Genomic DNA, 17456 nt, shown 5'->3' on the forward strand with positions numbered 1-17456 from the left:
ATGTCCACCCACTATGCCCTGGCAGTGCCCACCACAGAGGATTTCACATACACAATCAGGGCTGCCATGCCCTTGGGCACCATCTCCCACAGATGTTCCTTTCCCTTGGACCTGCCTGAGGGGGCAGGGAATAAGACCTTTCTACAGCGTCTTTTGGGGTCTTTGGAGCCCTAACCCACTAAAATCCTCGAGTGGACAGGGCTAGTAGGCTCTGTTGTGCCAGGTCTCATCCCACTGGCCTCCCTTTACTGCTCAGAACCACACACTGTCAGGGAGTTCAGCCAGAAAACTCTGCTGGACCCAAATTTTGAATTTGCCAGAAATTCACATCATGGCCAGATAAGCCCAGAAGCAATCCCCATTTAACTGTTCACCCATCTCCAGGTGTTCCCCACGCCAGCCCAGCAGCCAGTGGCCACCCCACTAATGACTCCCAGCTACTCCTACACCACCCCAAGCCAACCCATCACCACACCCCAGTACCACCAGCTCCAGGCCAGCACCACCCCGCAATCTGCCCAGGCCCAGCCCCAACCCTCCTCCAGCTCCCGGCAACGGCAGCAACAGCCAAAGTAAGTATATTTATGGGGCTCAAAACAGGTTCTTAGTGGGCGCAAGTTGTCAGAAGACCACGGGGCTTAGCATAGGTGGGGGCTCTGGATCTTCTGAGAGTCACAATCCAGGGGATGTCCCTAGGACGAATGCTTTCTGGGGGAAGATGGAAGACAGCAGTGTGGCAGCAGGCCCACCCAGCAAGAGGGGCTGCTGCCCATAGGTGTGAGGGCCACTGCTACAGGGGTGGGTACTTAACAATTACTGGTGGGAAGGCTTTCTTCTGGTAAACCCCTGGAGAGTCCCTATCTCAAAGACCTCCCTTCCAGGTCCAACAGCCACGCAGCCATCGACTGGGGGAAAATGGCAGAACAGTGGCTGCAGGAGAAGGAGGCAGAACGGCGGAAACAGAAGCAGCGGCTGACACCTCGGCCGTCCCCCAGCCCCATGATCGAGAGCACCCCCATGTCCATTGCTGGCGATGCCACCCCACTCCTGGACGAGATGGATCGGTAGGGGTCTTGCTTCTAGGACTCTGGTCACCTCTGTGGCTGGGAGAGGCCCGGCCACCCACTGCCTCACTCCCTGCCCCTCCCTTTCTGTCCATAAAGTGGAGTGAATTGACGTTCTCTGGTAGTCGGCCTGGATGGGTGACAGGATAGATGGCCTTTCGAACTCAAGCTCAGTTTACACTAGGCGACAATTCTCCCGCTCTGGGTCTTCACCGGCTGCCTGTCCTGGGACCAGGCTGAGAGGGGAGTGTGACAGGGAGGAAGGAGAGAGAAATGAAAATGAAAGTGGAACTGTTTTGTATTTTACTCCCTACAAGCCATTTTGAGCTTCTGCCCTCACCTGACTTTGGGCTGTAACAGGGGCACCAAGCTCAGCACAATGAGTCTCCCCCGACTCCTGTGGGGAGAGGGATGCTATTTATTCAGTTAGGGGCAGGAGGGAGAGGAGGGAAAGTATTTCTGATCCTGATGCCAACAGCTTGGGTGGCTGTCAAAGCAGGACAAAGGGGACAAAGGGGAGCAGTGCTAACCTGCCCAGCCCCCATCTGACCACTCTCACCCACCTGCAGCCACCGCTTCCTGCCTGTCATTTGAATAAACAGTGTTTCCTACAGAGCACTTGGCAAAGCCTCTCTGTTCAACTCTCTGGCTCTTAGGGGTGGCTTTCAAGGCGGTATTTGAATGGAGGGCTCCCCTGGCTCCCTTTCCAGACCGATGTGAAGCAGTGACTCGGAAGAAATGGTTTCTGCAAGATATAGCGGGGTGCGTGCCTGCTCCATTCCCCAGCCCTGTGACCCTGAGCAAGCCCCTGTTGTCTCTCAGCCAGCTGCTGAACTGTGGAAGGGAGCTGGTGATACCTACCCCGTCGGGCCGCTGTGAGGACTCGGATTGAGTGTGTGAAGTGCTTAGTAAATGCTAGCCGTTTCTGTCACACAGCACCCCCACCCCCTCTGCCTACTTGTCTTTCTCCACCATGTTGGAGAAAGACCACAAGTAAACCGGGGTTTCGCAACTTCAGCCCCTGTAACTCCCAACTTGGTGCGGCCTGGGCCTTGGTCTCTGACGATACCTCTACGCTTATCTAGTGCATCTAGCTCAGGACAGACCCCTTGCTTGCCTGCTTCCACACAAACACTGGCCTCATAAAGGGAAGCTGGGATGTTGCAGGGAAGTCCTCTGCCCTGGTCCCTTTCCCCAGCCCATTTGTATCTTTTGTTCTGGACTCCTGCTCTCCCAACGTCTCATCTGAGCTTTGCAAATCTGCCAGGAAAGTGAGGCTATCCCCCTTTTCTTCATTCAAGATCTCTGGCTATTTGTTGGCAAGAGTTAGGGGAGAGGGGTTGGCCTTATGCCAGGAATTTGGTTCCATTCCCTTCAGCACACACAAGTCTAGAAGGGCCCAGCAGGAGCCACGCCACACCAGTTGGGACAATCATACTCCCTTTGCTGCCACCAGCACCTTCCCCAGGGCTGGCCACCAGAAGAGGAAAGGCCAGGCACAGTGGCACAAAGTGGGTTAAAAGGTTCAGTTTATTAGGGGTATCACTGCAGACGTACTGCCCGTCCCGGGGTGGATATCACACGGACCAGTCTCCCAGCAGATGGGAAGCTGCCTTCCTACCCCACCCCCTTCTGCCCCAGGCCTAGGATGTTACAGAGAAATAGGCTGTGCCTCACCCCTGCCAGCCACCTACCTTCCCACGTACTTCTCTTGGAAGACAGATTGCCCTTCAGGAACCCCCACAGCCCCCAGCGCCTTGGCTCCAGCAATACCCAGAGCAACCACCCACCCCCAGAGGGGGCAGAGAAGAGGGAGAGAGAACAGCAGCAGGGGTTCAGCTACAGACTTGATTGAATTTATTCTTCACCTGCTCCCCCTGGCCTCAACTGAGATTGGGGTTTGATCCTGGGGGAGATTTCCTCTTGCTGACCTTCTTGATTGGTGAGGGCTTCGCCCCAGGCTTCTTGGCCTGGATCATGTTCTTCTCTCTCTTCCTGGGTGATGAAGATTCCACAATTTCCTCACTGGAGGGGGGCTCCTCACGCTTGGGGTCACTGTAACTGTCCTCGCTCTCCAGTTCTCCCCGGCTCTCTGGGCTGGACTCTGACATCCTAGTCAGCTCTCTTGGGCTCAGTGTTCGAATCAAGTCTGGGGGTGACGATTCCGATTTAACCGGGCTTTTCTTTTTCGTCAACTTGGTCTTCTTGACTTTTTTCTTTAGCTTTGTCTTCTCATCTGTCTCCTCATCCTTTTCTTTTTCCTTTTTCTTCTTGACCTTCTTGCTCACCTTGCTGCCCTGGGACTTCCCAGTGGGACTCTCAGAGCGCCAGATGGTGATGGGAGCTGCTGAGTCAGGGGCGCCTGTGACAGGACCCACGCCTGGGCCTGTGTCAGTGGGTGTGGGTGTGGGTGTGGGTGTGGCGGTCGGCCCCACCTGGGCTGGGATGAGGGGCTTGCTCTCCTCCTCTTCCTCCTCCTCCTCTTCCTCCTCCTCCTCCTCCTCCTCCTCTTCCTCCTCCTCCTCCTCTGCCTCGTCTTCATTTAGGTCATCTGCCCTACACTCGTGGTGGATGGGATGGTGGATCACTGCCACAGAGACAGGCCTGTAGCTTTTGCACCTCAGAGGGAGAGGAACAGGATAAGAAAGTTGTCAGGGAATGGGGGCCAGTGACTCACAGAGAAGAGCCTCCTGTTCCCTCCCAGCCACCCCGTCAGCCTGCTGGCACTCACCAGCCATACCAGAAGCGCTCCACACACTCTTCCTCTGGGATGAACTCAAAGCACGGGGTCTGGATGATGTTGTAACAGGTTGAGCCCCCATCTCTGGAGCAGGTTGGGCCACCATTTCGGGAGGTGATGCTATTTGTCTTCTCTGAGCAGTCCTTCAGCCTGACACAGAGGGGACTCAGCCTAGCTCCTCCATGGCCCCCCAGCGGCCCAGAGCAAGAAGGCTGAGGGACAGTAGGCTTGCACGGGGCCCAGCCCAGGCTTCCAAAAGACCTCCCCATTGCGCTCGGAGCACAGCCAGGTTTACAAAGCAGGGCAGGGCTGGCAGTGCCTGGTCAAAGGTTGGAGGGGGACCACAGTGACGTTTAGACCTAGTTCAGCTCAGGGAGACCCCCTAGGGCTTGCGCTGCCGCACCCCCGTGAAGAGTACCCTTACCTACAGTCACAGTCACAGCAGCTGATGGTGTGCACGTGCAAGTTGTGGTGGCCGTAGTCAGAAGGGAAGGGGCGGATGATGTGCCCGCTGCATGGCTTATGTTGCCAGCAGCATCTGTCAGTGTCCTTGAGTTCACCTGAGGAGGTAGGTCAGGGTCTAGGTCACACTGCTGGCCACAACCGCAGCCCTCTGGTCTCAGTCTAAAAGCCTCACCAACTGCCACGCCACTGGCACTCCTGCAGTCAGCAGCAGTAACTCAGCCCCGTAGGAACTCCAGACCCAGCACTCTATCCACGGCATGAACCTCCTGCCCACCCCCGGGCTTCCAGGAAAATGTCAGATGCAGGTTCTTTCCTCAGCAAGTTCCCCTTGCTGTCCTGTGACACCAGCCTCTTCTCTTCCCTCCCTTCTGCGGGGGCCGGCCCTCCACTGATGCCCGCTGCCCCTCACCCAGCTGTTCCAAATGACAACTACCCCACTCTACAGGGTGCCTGGAGGGGAAGGCCCTCCTTGCTGTGGCACATTGCTGAGCTGCTTGGAGACCGGCACACCACTGCAGTCCCAGCGATTAGAGCTGGCAGGTGCCGCACCCTCAGTTCCTATGGCTGCCCGCACGGGCCTGGGAGACCCGCGTCAGACCCTCACAGACGCCAATCTAGCACCAAGGTCTGCTATGGGCATTCGTGGCTCAAGCCTTTCCCTTTTCCCTTCCTCTCTTCTCCAAGCCCTGTTATCTCCCGCCTGCCCCCCCACTTTCTCACGTCTCTCTCTCCCCATACTCTTTCAATTCTTTCCCAGCTCTACTCACCTAGTTCCTTGAGTCACAGTTAAGCCACCCCAACCCAAGCCCTCCACCCCTGTCGGCAGAACAGATACCAACGAAATACACTGCTGAGGGGAGCAGCGGGGGTGGCAGGAGAGGTCTGCATGCCATGTGGGACCCTAGCCCGGCGGCCGGGGATCGAACCGGTGGCGCTGCAGAGGCTGTAGGCAGCTTCGCAGCCCAGCACTCAAAAGCTGCGCCACCAGGGAGGCCCTCCCACTTCTTTTGTTCAGCTAAACGCAAGCCCTGGACAGAACACTGAAGTCTCCCAGCTTCCACCCCCACTGCCTCGCCACTAGTAGTGCTGGAATCACCAATCTACCAATGGCTCTGCCTAGGGGCACTGTCGTCTAAAAGATAAACCCATGAAGTGAGTCCAGGTGCCCAAGGACTCACACCAGGGCTGAGGACAAGACACCTTCCTGAAGCTCTCCCCTTCACTCTAGTTCTGCTCACCCCCACTTCCTTGGCAGTCTAGCATGGGTTGCTATGACTCCACTCCAAATAGGCTGGGTGCGGAGGGGCCACAGAGATTAAGTGTCAGCTCTATCACCACAATGGCCCACCTCTACTGCCTGGGTTCAGTCCCCAGCCAGGGAGCTGAGCCACATGGCGCAGTCTTGCCCACTGCTCCCCTCAGCAGTGGATTTCAGTGGATCTACCTGCTCTGCTCCCCACTCTGTCTCTGGTGAATCCTCTCACCCCCTGTACCTCTAGTCTAAACCCCAGTTCTTCTATGCATAAAGAAATCTTTAAAAAAAAATAGTCTGGGAGGACTGTGCCTTTATCTGGCCCCATGAGATGTAGAACGGGGCAAGAGGGCCTCCCCTGGTGGCGCAAGCAGTTAAGTGCAGCACTGTGAAGCTGTCTGCAGCCTCTGCAGCGCTGGTGAGAATCCCACATGGTGCGGCAGACCTCTCCTGTCTCGCCCCACTGCTCCCTTCAGCAGTGTATTTCATCAGTCTGCCTGTTGTGTTCCCCACTCTGTCTCTGGTGGATACTCTCACCCTCCTGTGCATCTGACCTGTACCCTGGTTCTTGTATAACAATAAATAAATATTAAAAAAAAGGGGGGGGGCCTCCCCGGTGGCGCAGCGGTTGAGTGCTGGGTTGCGAAGCAGCCCGCAGCCTCTGCAGCGCTGGTTCAATCCCCTGCTGCTCCCCGGCCACCGGAGGAGGGTCCCACTTGGCGCGCAGACCTCTCCTGCCACCCGCTGCTCCCCTCAGCAGTGTACTTCGGTCCTTCTGCCTGCTCTGCTCCCCGCTCTGGCTCTGGTGAATTCTCTCACCCTCCGTGCTTCTGACTGTACCCAATGCTTGTATAAATAAATAAAAAAAAAAATTTTAAAAAAGCTACTGCCAGCCACTGCAGCACTTTTGAGTTCAGAGCTCCCCAGCTGGCCAGGGAGCAACCCACCTGGCACAGCAGACCTCTCCTGCCTCACCGGCTGCTCCCCTCAGCAATGTGTTTCAGTACATCTGCCTGTTCTCCCCACTCTCTGGTAAATCCTCTCACCGCCTCCACCTGCCCCCCACCACACACCTCTGGCTTACACCCCAGTTCTTGTATGCATAAATAAATAAATCTTTTAAAAAAATAAAGTGCTACGCAGAAGAAAACGGGTGATTGTGGCCACTAGGAAAGGGCCCCTCCCTGTGTAGCCTGATTAGGGGACGGGTGAGAGTGAGGGGACTCAAACACTGTCCTCCCTCCTGCCTGCCACCAGGGGTCCACTTCCCAAGGAGGGGTGAGAAGATGGGAGTGGGGGTTGGGGGGAGCCCTGGGGCGGGAGATTCCCCCGGACCCACCTTCAGAGAAGATAGAGGTATCGGTGCTAGAAGCCACGCTAGCCAGCAGATGTCCTCGCTCCCAGCTGGGTAACCTGTTTATATCTGAGAGAGGACAGAGTAGCAGCAGCAGCCCCCTCCCCATGCCATTCATTCACCAAACAACTCCTGAGAAGCTCCAGGTGCCAGGCCCCAGCTGCACCTGCACCCCAAGATGCAGAGATTAAAAAACAGCACAGCTAGCCCTCCCCCTGGGGGAGGTAGGGAGGGGAGGTATGTGAACAGGTCACCACAGGGTGTGAGGCAGACACGACAGGAAGGGAAAGGGTGGGGAGGAAGGCTGTGAGAGAGCACACAAGGACACCCACTGAGATGGTGGGGGTGAGGGCGAAGTCTGGAAACAAGCTCAGCAGAAACTGACTCTGGGGTAATGAAGAGGAGTGAGCCCGACTCTAGGCAAAGAGGGCCTGTGCCAGGAACTGTCCCAGGGCTGCGGAGTCTGGTCAGAGGGTGTCCGCGAGCACAATTCCAACTGGGTCACAGCTCCATCAGCAACCAGGGTAGAGCCTGCCCTTTTCCTTCCCACAATTACTTTCGTCCTTTGGGGCACTGGAACTGAAGTTAGGAAGGGAAGCCGGTTGCTTAGGGACTTCAGCTGCGCCTTCAGTGGCACTTGGCCCTAGTCAGTTCCTTCTGTTTTCCACAGCACAGAAAGTACTCCAAATGTACTGAATGAATGAAAATTCAAGCACTTCCTGGAAACTCCTCTCCTGCTACTGTTCCTCGCAGCAGATCATTTCAGCAGCATTTTCTGTGGCTGCTCCCACCCTCATCAACTCACCTCCAGCCTTCCAAAGTATTCCTCCTCCTGCCCAAAACACCTGAACTCCAGGTTCTAGCCCGAATTTTCACCTTCTACCACTTTAATTTTTTTTTTTTTTTTGCATAGAAGAATTGGGGTGTAGGCCAGAGGTGCAGTGGGTGAGAGGATTCACGAGAGACAGAGTGGGGAACAGAACAGGCAGACTGACTGAAATACACTGCTGAGGGGAGCAGCAGGCAAGACAGGAGAGGTCTGCTGCGCCATGTGGGGAGCTCCCTGGCCGGGGACAGAACTCAGCCTGTAGAGGTGGGTGATTGCGGTGATAGCGCTGAGACTTAACCACTAGGCCACCAGGGAGGCCCCCCTCTCCCTTTAATGGCTTTTTCTCTCTACAAAAGTTTGAAAAGCCCACCCCTTTCCCTCTTCAATTCAAGTTTCTTCATTCACATTTCTAACAGACATGGGATAGCTTCACTAGGTATCAGTGAAGAAGGCCCAGCACGGAGCTCAGTTTCCCCCTCTCTCCTTCTCCAGCCACTTGCAACATAGCAGTAATCTGGGTCCCTCTATTAGAAAAGCCCAGGGAAAGACCACCAATGATTTTCCCAAGAGCCAAATCCGATAGCTTTATTTCACCTCATTTGACCCTATTGACCTATCACTCTCTTCTGCAAGTTCTGTGCCTCTGGCTCCTATGACAGACTTCTCTCATCTTTCTTCTCTGAGTAGTCCTTTAGTTCTTTCCTGACTCCTTTGCTATCTCCTCTTCCTCTGCCTTAAACTGACGATTACCAGGGTTCTGCTTTGGCTTCTTCAGAACATACTAAAGGCTATCTTGGATAATGATATCTACTTACGGGCCTCCCTGGTGGCACAAGGGGTTAAGACACAACCTGTGAAGCTGCCCACAGCCACCACAGCACAAGTTCTATCCCCAGCCAGGGAGCTACCCACATGGCACAGGAGACCTCTCCTGACTCGCCTGCTGCCCCCCCTCAGCAGTATATTTACAGCAGTGTATTTCAGTAAATACAGCAGTGTATTTCAGTCACTCTGCCTGTTCTGTTCCCCACTTTGTCTCTGGTGAATCCTCTCACCCCCACACCTCTGGCCTGTACCCCAGTTCTTGTATGCATAAATAAAGAAATCTTTAAAAATGATATCTACTTCCATGGTTTCAACATTCACCAGTAAAATGACATACATCTGGGTCATTAATCCAGACTGCTTTCCTGAACACATAGCCAGTATCTTCTTTTGTGTCCGCAAAACATCTTAGACCAGCAAATCCCACATAAACCCCCCAGCTTGTCCCTACCCTACATCTTCCACTTCAGAGCAACCAACACCTCAGCTAGAAATCTAGGGATCATTCTTTCCCTCACTTCTGCACCAACTTGATGACCAAGTTTCTTGCCAAGCCTACCTGACCCTTCACTTGCCTGTCTTGTTTTGGATCTTCATTATCTCTGACCAAGAGAGTCGCAGCAGCCCCTTCCTGTCTTACCCACTTGGCTCCAGTCTCACTACTTCGGTCCAATCCTCTCCAATCCTCGCTTAAGCCAGACTTAAGTTTTCCAGAAAGAATGCCAGCCACTCCTTCACATTCCTCTTCTTTAATAGCACTCCACTGCCCTTAGGGTGAGATGTCACAATGTAACTGACCTCCCCCCTCCCCCCCACATACCAGGAACAAGGTTCTGGTTCCTTCCTCCATTACAGGTTCTTCCTTGCACCCCTCCTTCCTCCACTCTTCTTTTCCTGCCTCTCACGCCCCACAAACACCTGCTCATCTTGGAAAGAACAATGCTGATTAAGTAGAATGGGTCACATAAATCTTCTGGTCCTTTACTATGCCAGCTTACCTCATATATTTACTCTGTAGTAACTTGAGAATAGGCCTGTATTTTATCTGCCTACCTATATATCCAGGGATGTGGAAATTGCTCAGTAAATGCTGACTGAATACATGAATAGAGCAGAATAAAGCCACTGCTGGAAACAGAGTTTATGACATTGGAGATTATGCCCAGGGTTCAAACATGGAGACTTTCTAGGAAAAGAGAGTTGGCCAAAGATGAGTATCTTCCCGATGTCAGGCACTGCTCTGAGCTTTTAAAATCTGATTATTCTACATCCTTGTCCCAGCCCATTTTATGGCTGGGGTCACAGAGATTCACAATAAGTAACTTGCCCAAAGACACAAGTTAATAGATGGCAGATGCAGGACTCAAAACCAGACTTCTGGCCTCCATAGCCTGTGTCCTTTCAGATGTGTCTACTTAGGGTTCCTGTCCCAAACTTGCCCTGCCTAGCACACCAGCTTTTCAACTCAAACACAGCCAATTTCTCATCTGGTTTTACATAGTCCTGACTTCACAGCCTTCCTTATCCTGCCTGGACTCAAGGTCAGGCCAGAGGGGCCTGAGTGAGGGTCAGAATTCAAACTCTAGGGGCCTCCCTGGTGGCACAAGGGGTTGAGCACAGCGGTGTGGGACTGTCTGCAGCCTCTGCAGTTCAATCCTGGACCCGCCAGGGAGCGAGTTCAATCCTGGGCCCTCCAGGGAGCAACCCATATGGCGCATCAGACCTCTCCTGTCTCCCCTGCTGCTCCCCTCAGCAGTGTGTTTCAGTCTGCCTGCCTGTTCTGTTCCCCACTCTGTCTCTTGTGAATCCTCTCACCCTCTGCACCACTGGCCTGTACCCCAGTTCTTGTATGCATAAATAATTAAATCTTTAAAAAAAAAAAAAAAAGGATTCAAACTCTGCTTTGTCTGACTCCACAGTCCTTGCTCTCTCCGGAGTTACCATGAAAGAAGCCCATATGCAGGGTGCACTGACTATCTCCCCCAAGCCCCTCAGAAGCCCTAACAATCACAACTCTGCCAAGGAGACGATTTAATAACTCTCTACGGATCTGAGGAAGAAAATCTGCTCTCTAGTTTCACAGAAGCCCCGTCCAGAGCTCCTGCCGCAGAAGCGACTGGGGTTAGATTTAGGGGAACATAATGAATGAGGATGAAAGTTTGAAAGGAAGAGGGAGGCTTCTGGTCTCTCACTAGGTTAGGCAGTAATCAGGGCAGAGGCCTAATTTGAAACTCACAGGTGATGCTCATTTGTACAGAATCCTCCCTGTCCTGCGGGCTGAGCTGCTCAAGCCGCCCTTGAGGCACGGGGGATGGGGTCCAAGCTGAGCGAGAGCAGCGGGATGCGGAGGGAGAGGAGAGGTAGGAGCGCGGGAGGGAAGGAGGAGGGGAGGACGGGGGAAGGAGGGGAGAGGGCGCTGGGCGGGCGTCTCCAGGGAAATGCCGCCCCAGCCCCGCCCCACGAGGAGGCGGCTGTGATTGTGATGTCACACGTGGAACCGCCAGAATTCTCGCCCGCAGAGTGATGGAACCTGCCGCCCCAGCCCAGGCGACGGGGTGGGCCCTGCACCGTGGGCTCCGGTCAGGCCCCGCACTTCTTGGGGAGCGCCCAGCGCTCCCCCTGCCCCCTGCCCCCTCCCTCCCCCCGCCTCCCCGCGGCGGCACAACACAGCCTTCCGGCCCTAAATCCTGTCGTTTGCAGCTCTGGCACCAGCCAGACTGCCAGGCCCGGCCCGACCCGCAAACGATTCTCCAGGTCCCCGGACCCCTGTCCTCCATGCTTGCTCACGGCTCGAGGTGAGCCCGCCCCAGGCCCTGACTCCGCCCCCGCCGGCCCCGGCCCCGCCCCCGGCAGGCGCCCCTCGGGCTACACCCTCGGGCACCCCGCGGCCAGCCCGCGCCACGCCCCCAGCTCGAAGCCCACCCCTCCGCCGCCCGCCCCCTTACCAGGGTCGCTCTCATCCCAGCTGCTGGCATCATCCTCAGTCTTTTCCTTAGTCCACCTTTCGATCCGTAGAGTCGTCCTGACCCACATTGCTCAGCCCAGCTCTCGTCCCTTAGACTCTTCCTCACTCAAGCCTAGCCCTGGGCCTCCACCAGTTGTGGACTGCACAGCCTCAGCCAGTTGTGGACCCCAATCTCTGCTTGGCCCCAGTTCAGTCCTTAACTCCGCCTCATGCTTGCCCGAGCCCGCCACCCCCTCCCCCGCTCTAGGCTGCGTGGTCTTATCAGCCCAAGTCTAAGCTTCGGTCGCGCTTTTCATCCGGGCCTCCCGGCTTCCTCCAGGCCACTCTTGGTCCCACCTTTCACTCGAGCACCACCCCTTTTATCTCAGGCCTAAATCTTAGCTTGGCCGCTGAGGCCCAGCCCGCAGTCCCATCCCTAGCTCCTCTCCGGACCCCCCTCCCAGCTCAGTCCACCCCCAGGCCCTGGCCCCGCCCCCGGCCCCGTTCTTAGCCCCGCCCCAACCATTCACACTTCGGGGCGCTGTGCGCCTCGCAACCCTTCCGAACCCGGCCGCGTGGCCCTAGCCCCGCCCCCAATCTACACTCGCTCGCGGGAGAAGGGAAACCAGAAGAGGAAGTGTAAAAAAAGTCAGCCCTTCCAGGACAAAGTGACAGGATAAGATCGGATAAGCACGGAACCAGGCATGGCATGGACAGAGAGCACTTGCTCCTGGGAGCCAGGACCTGTGTTCTAATCTCGGGCCTCCATGACCTGCCAGGATGGCACCCGGCCACCTGTCCCTCTGTTCCGAGATACTTCCTATAGCACTGAGCTACAATCCATGGCTGTAGGACAGATGTCAACAGTGGCCAAGTTCTTGGTCACTCTTTTCTTTTATATAAATTAAGGTTTTGAACGCTTCCTACTTAGTGTGACTTCGTGTTTTATCTTATTTCATCCATGATATCGCATCATGTATTTTATAGATGAGGAAACTGAGGCAGAGAAGATAAATGATCTGCCTTAGTGCCCCAAGATGAACAGTAAGAATTCAAAAACATCCTCTTAATTCAGAACACATCTTTTTTTCTTTGTAGAGGGAAAATATTTTACTTTTTACTCAATTTAGTTCTTTAGTCATGTTTTAAAATGCAAAAAGATACTACTCAATTTTATGTTTACATTACTAATACGGTTTGATGTTAATAGCACAGATGGTAAGAGCTTGGTTCATGCCCACCCTGAGCCTTTCAATTAGCCCAAAAAGCATCCAAAACTCAGTCATTTCTCAATATATTCCCCTCACAGAAGCATATTTTAAGGGAAGGCAGAGAAAAGGTAAAAAAAGAAAGAAATACCCAATTTTTTGATGACGGGACAAAAGGACTTTCAAAGTCAATGTTCAGTTGTCACCGAGTGTCCAGTGCAGCCCCCCGCCCAAAAAAAAAAAAGCTGGTCCCAAGCTGCCCTACCCAGGGACCAAGGATGGTCAGAATTCCAGCTGGAGACTCCAATTCCAAGACAATCAGGTAGCACTACCCATTCTATATCCCACATCGCCAACAAAGGACTCTAGCCTCCAAACTGCTAATAACAGATTTTAATGCATAAGGCACAGTGTGAGGCTGGAATCATTAAGTATCCTCATACCCAAAGAGCCTCCTCAATGAAGGGCACCTTGGAGGAGGGGGGCATCCAGTCTCTAGCAGGGTACCTGGGAACAAGAAATGACTAGCATGGTCCTGTGACCCCTCTGGGGTACTGCCACAAGGGGCAGCTCTTTGGTCTGAAAAAAGACTCAGTGCAAATGTCCAAGGGTTGAGCTCTAGGGGAGTCAAGGCAGCTCAGTAGCCTAGGGCTGGGGAATCTCTGGACAGTCCTCTCAGGTCTCACGGGCAACACGTGGGTTTCTTCTTGTTGGCAGTTAGATAGAGGTTGCTGTCATCACTGTTGATGCCTGAAGAAGGGTGGGAAACATGTGAAGAGGGACTGGAGGTTCCCTGTGCTCTCTGCCACCCTCATCCAGGTGGGCACTCACGGACAACATCTCCAATGCGCCGAGCCCCCGATTTCTCCAGCTCAGCCAGCACATTAGCCTCAAAGGTCAGTGCTGCCACACGGAAGAAGAATTCCCGGACATTTTCACCTGGCACAGAGAGCAGATGGGTGCTAGGGCAGTGTCAGGCCTGGGGTCACTGTGCACAGCTGGAGGTACAGCAGCGGGAGGCAAGGTAGGCCGGAATGCCACAGCAGAAGGCCTGACTCACCAGTGAGAGATGAGACTGCCCAGTACTCAGCCTTCATCTCTTGGGCCACTTTGAGCGCATCTTTCTCCATTAGTACATACTGAGCGGGAGTCTGAGGGAAAGTCAGTCAGGTTGGAAGGGGGAGGGGTTCCCCTCACCCAGTTGGAAGTCTCCCTACTGACACACTCACACTCAGGTCCTTCTTGGCACCCACAAGGAAGAGAAGCACACTGGAAGGGTCGTTCTCCTTGAGCGCATCAGCTAGCCACTGCCTGTCATAGACGGTGGACAGCGAGCGATCAGCAAGCTGGACAGGCTGCTCCTAGTGATACTCATTTGCCCGAATATCCTGTCTCTGTTCCTAGGTGTAGTCTTCTCCTCTCCTCCCGTGCCCCTGACTACCCCTTTTTTCTGAGCCCTTGTTCTCAGAGTGCCCATTACATTTCAGCATCCCCACATACTTGGTATGTTCCAGGGAGGCCACATCATTCAGGTTGAAGACAATAATGATGGCTGGCGGAAGGCAGAAAAAAAACCCAGGTTGACTCTACTATCTCATTTCAGATACACCCACCTACCCATTCACCTGGCCTCTTACCTTGAGCTCCTCGGTAGTAGGTGGATGCAATGCATTTGAACCTCTCCTGTCCAGCAGTATCCCAGCTGGAAGTAGTGAAACATAGGTGTGGGGGTGGGGAGAGAGCAAGGTGTGGTATAGGTGCTGGGAGAAGGAAAGGCGGGAGGGATGGCGGAAGCACTCACAGTTGCAGACTGAAGGGGACACCCAGCACCTCAAATCGTTCCATCTCAAAGTCCACGCCAATGGTGGCCTTATAATTCTTATCAAAGGTATCTTTGCAGAACCTGAGGGTGTCATCAGATGCTCTCACCTTGAGCCCATCCAGCTGGCTAGGTGTGTCCCACCCTGCCCAGCTCAACAACCAGCTCGGCTCCAGCACCCTCTTACCTATTAATGAGACAAGTCTTCCCCACCGACAGGTCCCCAACCACAATGACCTTGGAGATCTTAAATCTGCTAGATACAAAAGTAGACAAGAGGAGTGGGCACTTTCACCCTACAGAGTTCCAGTGTGTGTGTGTGTGTGTGTGTGTGTGTGTGTGTGTGTATGTTTAGGCTCAGAAAAGGTAGCTGCACCTAGGCTGAGGTTACCATAGACACCAGGCTTCCCAGGCAGCTTGGGAAGGAATGTATTGTCCTTCAGTGTCAGGAAGACATGAATTTGAATTCCAGTACTCATACTTACTAGCTGTGTGACTCTGGAGAAGTTACTCAGCCTCTCAGTACCTCAGTTTGAAGAGCTTCTAAGTGTAGGCTTAGTACATATTTTACTGGGTAGTTAGGAAAGTTTTATGAGAGAAATGTCCTCTATTCTGAGGCCTATCCCCCCTCCCCACATCTATTTTAACATCTCTGAAATGAGAATACATCTCAAAGAGATGGTGTTTTCCATTTAATTAAGGACTCTTGAGTGTAATCAACACACAGTATCTGCTCAGTTAGTAATGGCAATGGTTATCAATATTACCCTTTTTTTATCCACAAAGGGACCTATCCCTGTAGGCACGGTCTAGGGTTCACATAGCTGGTCCGTGGGAAGCAGAGCTAGTGGCCACCTCTTCATGTTAGACAACTTCTCTGTGTCAAGAATTCAACTGCCACCTTTCTAACCCACCCCGTCTCACAGTGCTCGCCACAACATTGCAGTTAAGAAAGGGGGAAACACAGGCGCATACAAAGCCACAGCTGGCAGAGGCTGAAAAGGAGCTCCAAGGAGGGTGCTTGTGCACCCTTGTTTTGATTAGAGGGGTTTCCTGGGATTCCCTTTCTTTGTTATTGCCTCTAACTCACCCCACGGTGCCTGTCTGGTGCTCCAGGCAAGCGCAGGTGACCCGGGGGTGGAAGTCTTTGTGCACGTGCAAAGCGGCCTCCTTCCTCAGGCACTAAGAGGGAGGCAAGAGACTGGGACTCACCCATTCCCGGACCTACTCGCGGACCTAGTCGCGCAGCCAAGCAGCCTGGGGCTGGGGTGCGCCGGGGAAGGGGACCACCCAAAGCGGCAGGCCTAGCTGGGAGGCAGGGCTGGGCCCTGCCGGGGATTAAAGCCACCTTCTTCCCGCCCACAGCCCACCGCTGCCAGAAACCCGACGTGGCCTTGGCGCCTACCTGGGGCAGCTCCGCCAGGACGCGGTCCCTCCGCACCGGCGCCAGAATGTTCATCTTGCCTGCGGCCTTGCGGAGCGCCCTGAGAAGGCGCGGAGGCCTGATCCGTCCCAACGACCGGAGCCCGTGGAGACCCAACAATCACCCGCGACCGAGATGTTCCGACTATAACTCGGGGCCACGGGGAACCTGAGGGAGCCCGCGGCCTCGAAGACCCTACGACCACCGCGGGCCACGGGGATGAGACTATCACCCGGGGCCGGGGCGAACCCACAATCACCCGGGCCCGGGGCGCCCCGAAGACTACTCGAGGTCGAGGAGATCCCTCCCGCGCCAGATGGGGGCGAGGGATCCCGTCCCGGGGGGCTCGGGTCCGCGCAGACCCTACAATAACGCGCGGCCGGATAGTTCCTACAATAACTCGGGGCCGCGGAGACCCGACGACAGCTCGAGGTTGAGGCGGCCCGACCATAACAGAGCGGCCCAGGGGCGCGGAGCGGCCCGGCCACACGGGGTCAGTGTGGGCAGCGACGGCGCCGCAAGGCCAGCGGACTGCTGGAGAGGGCGAGGGGCCCAGTCAGCTGCAGGGCCTCTCGTCCCTCTGGGCTCTACTTCGGCAAGCACTGTAACTTGATCCCCGGAAATTCCTGAAGAAGGGCCGCCCCCCGCCCCTCTCCAGGCAGCTCCGGCCTCACTGCTCGCCCCGGCCTCCCCTCCTCTCCTCCCCTCTGTGCGGCTCCTGCTGGGGCTCCCCAGACGCCTCACTCGGCTTCTGCGCCGGCGGCATCTGCGCCGCCCCCACCCAGGCTGGAATCTTCCCAGACCCGCATTCCCCAGGTCGCTCTCCTCCACACCTCTGTCGGGGCTGCACCGCCGCAGAGACCCTTACCACGCCGAATTGGTGATGGGGAATCGGTGATTGCTGCGCAGCATCTGGCTGCGCCAGGAACCGGTCGGGAGGGGAAAGGGGGAGAGAAGGGGCCCAAGAAGAGGCGGCGCTATCCTCCTCAACTCCAGGCCCAGATCGTGACTCATAGATTCTGCCCCCGCTCGCCCTCTGGCCTGGGAGGTGGGGGGGATGAGGAGGGTGGTGGTGGGAGAAATGTAGAGGGGATGCCAGGCTCGGGACGGTGCCCACCGAAGGGAGAGACGCCGGACGTCTGTTCTTTTCTTCCAAGACTGCAGTATAGACGAGGGGAGGGGGGGCGAGGGTTAGGGCCTGAAAATCAAGATGCCTCCTTCAAAGGAGCATAAAGGAGGGGGTAATGGATCGGGAACTCCACCCTTTGGGGAGGATACTGTCGCGAGATGGGGGGACTCCCCTCGGGTAGGGACGCGCTCCTCTCTTTTTCTCCCAAGGACTTTTCCTTTTTGCAGTTCTCTGAGAAATAGATGAGGGGGTCGTGTTACAGGGCAACCCCGATATTGCGTCCCCCCTAACAGTAGCATGTAACAAATCCCACCGTCAAAGGGGAAATCGGGTTTCAAGAGGAGAGGGATGACAGGGCGAGGTGGAGGGCGAGTAGAGAGACCCTCAGAGAACAAACCTGAGAT

General features: G+C 55.1%; 3 protein-coding genes across 14 annotated transcripts in view; 1 reads left to right on the forward strand and 2 right to left on the reverse strand.

Moving 5' to 3' along the window:
* Positions 1 to 1672, forward strand: part of SUPT6H (SPT6 homolog, histone chaperone and transcription elongation factor) — a 36431-nt gene extending 34759 nt beyond the window's left edge. For all 5 annotated transcript variants that reach the window (XM_037494867.2, XM_037494865.2, XM_037494866.2 and 2 more), the window contains 2 exons: positions 385 to 572; positions 882 to 1672. In XM_037494867.2, coding sequence (XP_037350764.1) covers positions 385 to 572; positions 882 to 1068 — 375 coding nt within the window. In that variant the 3' untranslated portion in view covers positions 1069 to 1672. The remainder of the gene's footprint in view (positions 1 to 384; positions 573 to 881) is intronic.
* Positions 1673 to 2553: 881 nt separating this feature from the next.
* On the reverse strand, positions 2554 to 11934 carry PROCA1 (protein interacting with cyclin A1). Of its 5 annotated transcripts, none has more exons than XM_054689243.1 (5): positions 11475 to 11934; positions 6861 to 6944; positions 4229 to 4364; positions 3796 to 3954; positions 2554 to 3674 (listed from the first exon to the last, which is right to left on the reverse strand). In XM_054689243.1, exons 1-5 carry the CDS (start codon positions 11560 to 11562, stop codon positions 2948 to 2950), a joined length of 1194 nt encoding a protein of 397 aa, XP_054545218.1. In that variant the 5' UTR covers positions 11563 to 11934; the 3' UTR covers positions 2554 to 2947. The 5 variants fall into 5 exon arrangements, with proteins under 5 accessions (XP_054545218.1, XP_054545217.1, XP_054545219.1 ...); XM_054689242.1 differs by having other exon boundaries at positions 2554 to 3683; XM_054689244.1 differs by lacking the exon at positions 11475 to 11934 and adding an exon at positions 10766 to 10975 and having other exon boundaries at positions 2554 to 3683.
* A 121-nt stretch (positions 11935 to 12055) lies between these two features.
* On the reverse strand, positions 12056 to 16952 carry RAB34 (RAB34, member RAS oncogene family). 4 transcript variants are annotated; one of them, XM_037492257.2, is made up of 11 exons: positions 16792 to 16952; positions 15906 to 15984; positions 15591 to 15682; positions 14688 to 14753; positions 14483 to 14584; positions 14319 to 14383; positions 14182 to 14233; positions 13911 to 13992; positions 13742 to 13832; positions 13513 to 13620; positions 12056 to 13431 (listed from the first exon to the last, which is right to left on the reverse strand). In XM_037492257.2, exons 1-11 carry the CDS (start codon positions 16935 to 16937, stop codon positions 13364 to 13366), a joined length of 951 nt encoding a protein of 316 aa, XP_037348154.1. In that variant the 5' UTR covers positions 16938 to 16952; the 3' UTR covers positions 12056 to 13363. The 4 variants fall into 4 exon arrangements, with proteins under 4 accessions (XP_037348154.1, XP_037348155.1, XP_037348152.1 ...); XM_037492258.2 differs by having other exon boundaries at positions 14688 to 14756; XM_037492255.2 differs by lacking the exon at positions 16792 to 16952 and having other exon boundaries at positions 12058 to 13431; positions 14688 to 14756; positions 15906 to 16025.
* Positions 16953 to 17456: the final 504 nt, after the last annotated feature.

This window comes from Talpa occidentalis, unplaced genomic scaffold (genome assembly GCF_014898055.3).
Source record: "Talpa occidentalis isolate TD23 unplaced genomic scaffold, MPIMG_talOcc4v2.1 talOcc4.7, whole genome shotgun sequence".
In the NCBI taxonomy this organism is placed as follows: domain Eukaryota; kingdom Metazoa; phylum Chordata; class Mammalia; order Eulipotyphla; family Talpidae; genus Talpa; species Talpa occidentalis.

Coding starts and splice junctions, on each gene's coding strand:
- PROCA1 (XM_054689242.1), bottom strand. CDS start 11,562: ATGTGGGTCAGGACGACTCTACGGATCGAAAGGTGGACTAAGGAAAAG. Junction 3,955..4,228: donor TGCTGTGACTGTGACTGTAG/GTAAGGGTACTC, acceptor CCTCTGTGTCAG/GCTGAAGGACTGCTCAGAGA. Junction 3,684..3,795: donor GAGCGCTTCTGGTATGGCTG/GTGAGTGCCAGC, acceptor TCTCCCTCTGAG/GTGCAAAAGCTACAGGCCTG.
- RAB34 (XM_037492258.2), bottom strand. CDS start 16,937: ATGAGTCACGATCTGGGCCTGGAGTTGAGGAGGATAGCGCCGCCTCTT. Junction 15,683..15,905: donor TCCTGGCGGAGCTGCCCCAG/GTAGGCGCCAAG, acceptor CCTCCCTCTTAG/TGCCTGAGGAAGGAGGCCGC. Junction 14,585..14,687: donor AAGACTTGTCTCATTAATAG/GTAAGAGGGTGC, acceptor TGACACCCTCAG/GTTCTGCAAAGATACCTTTG.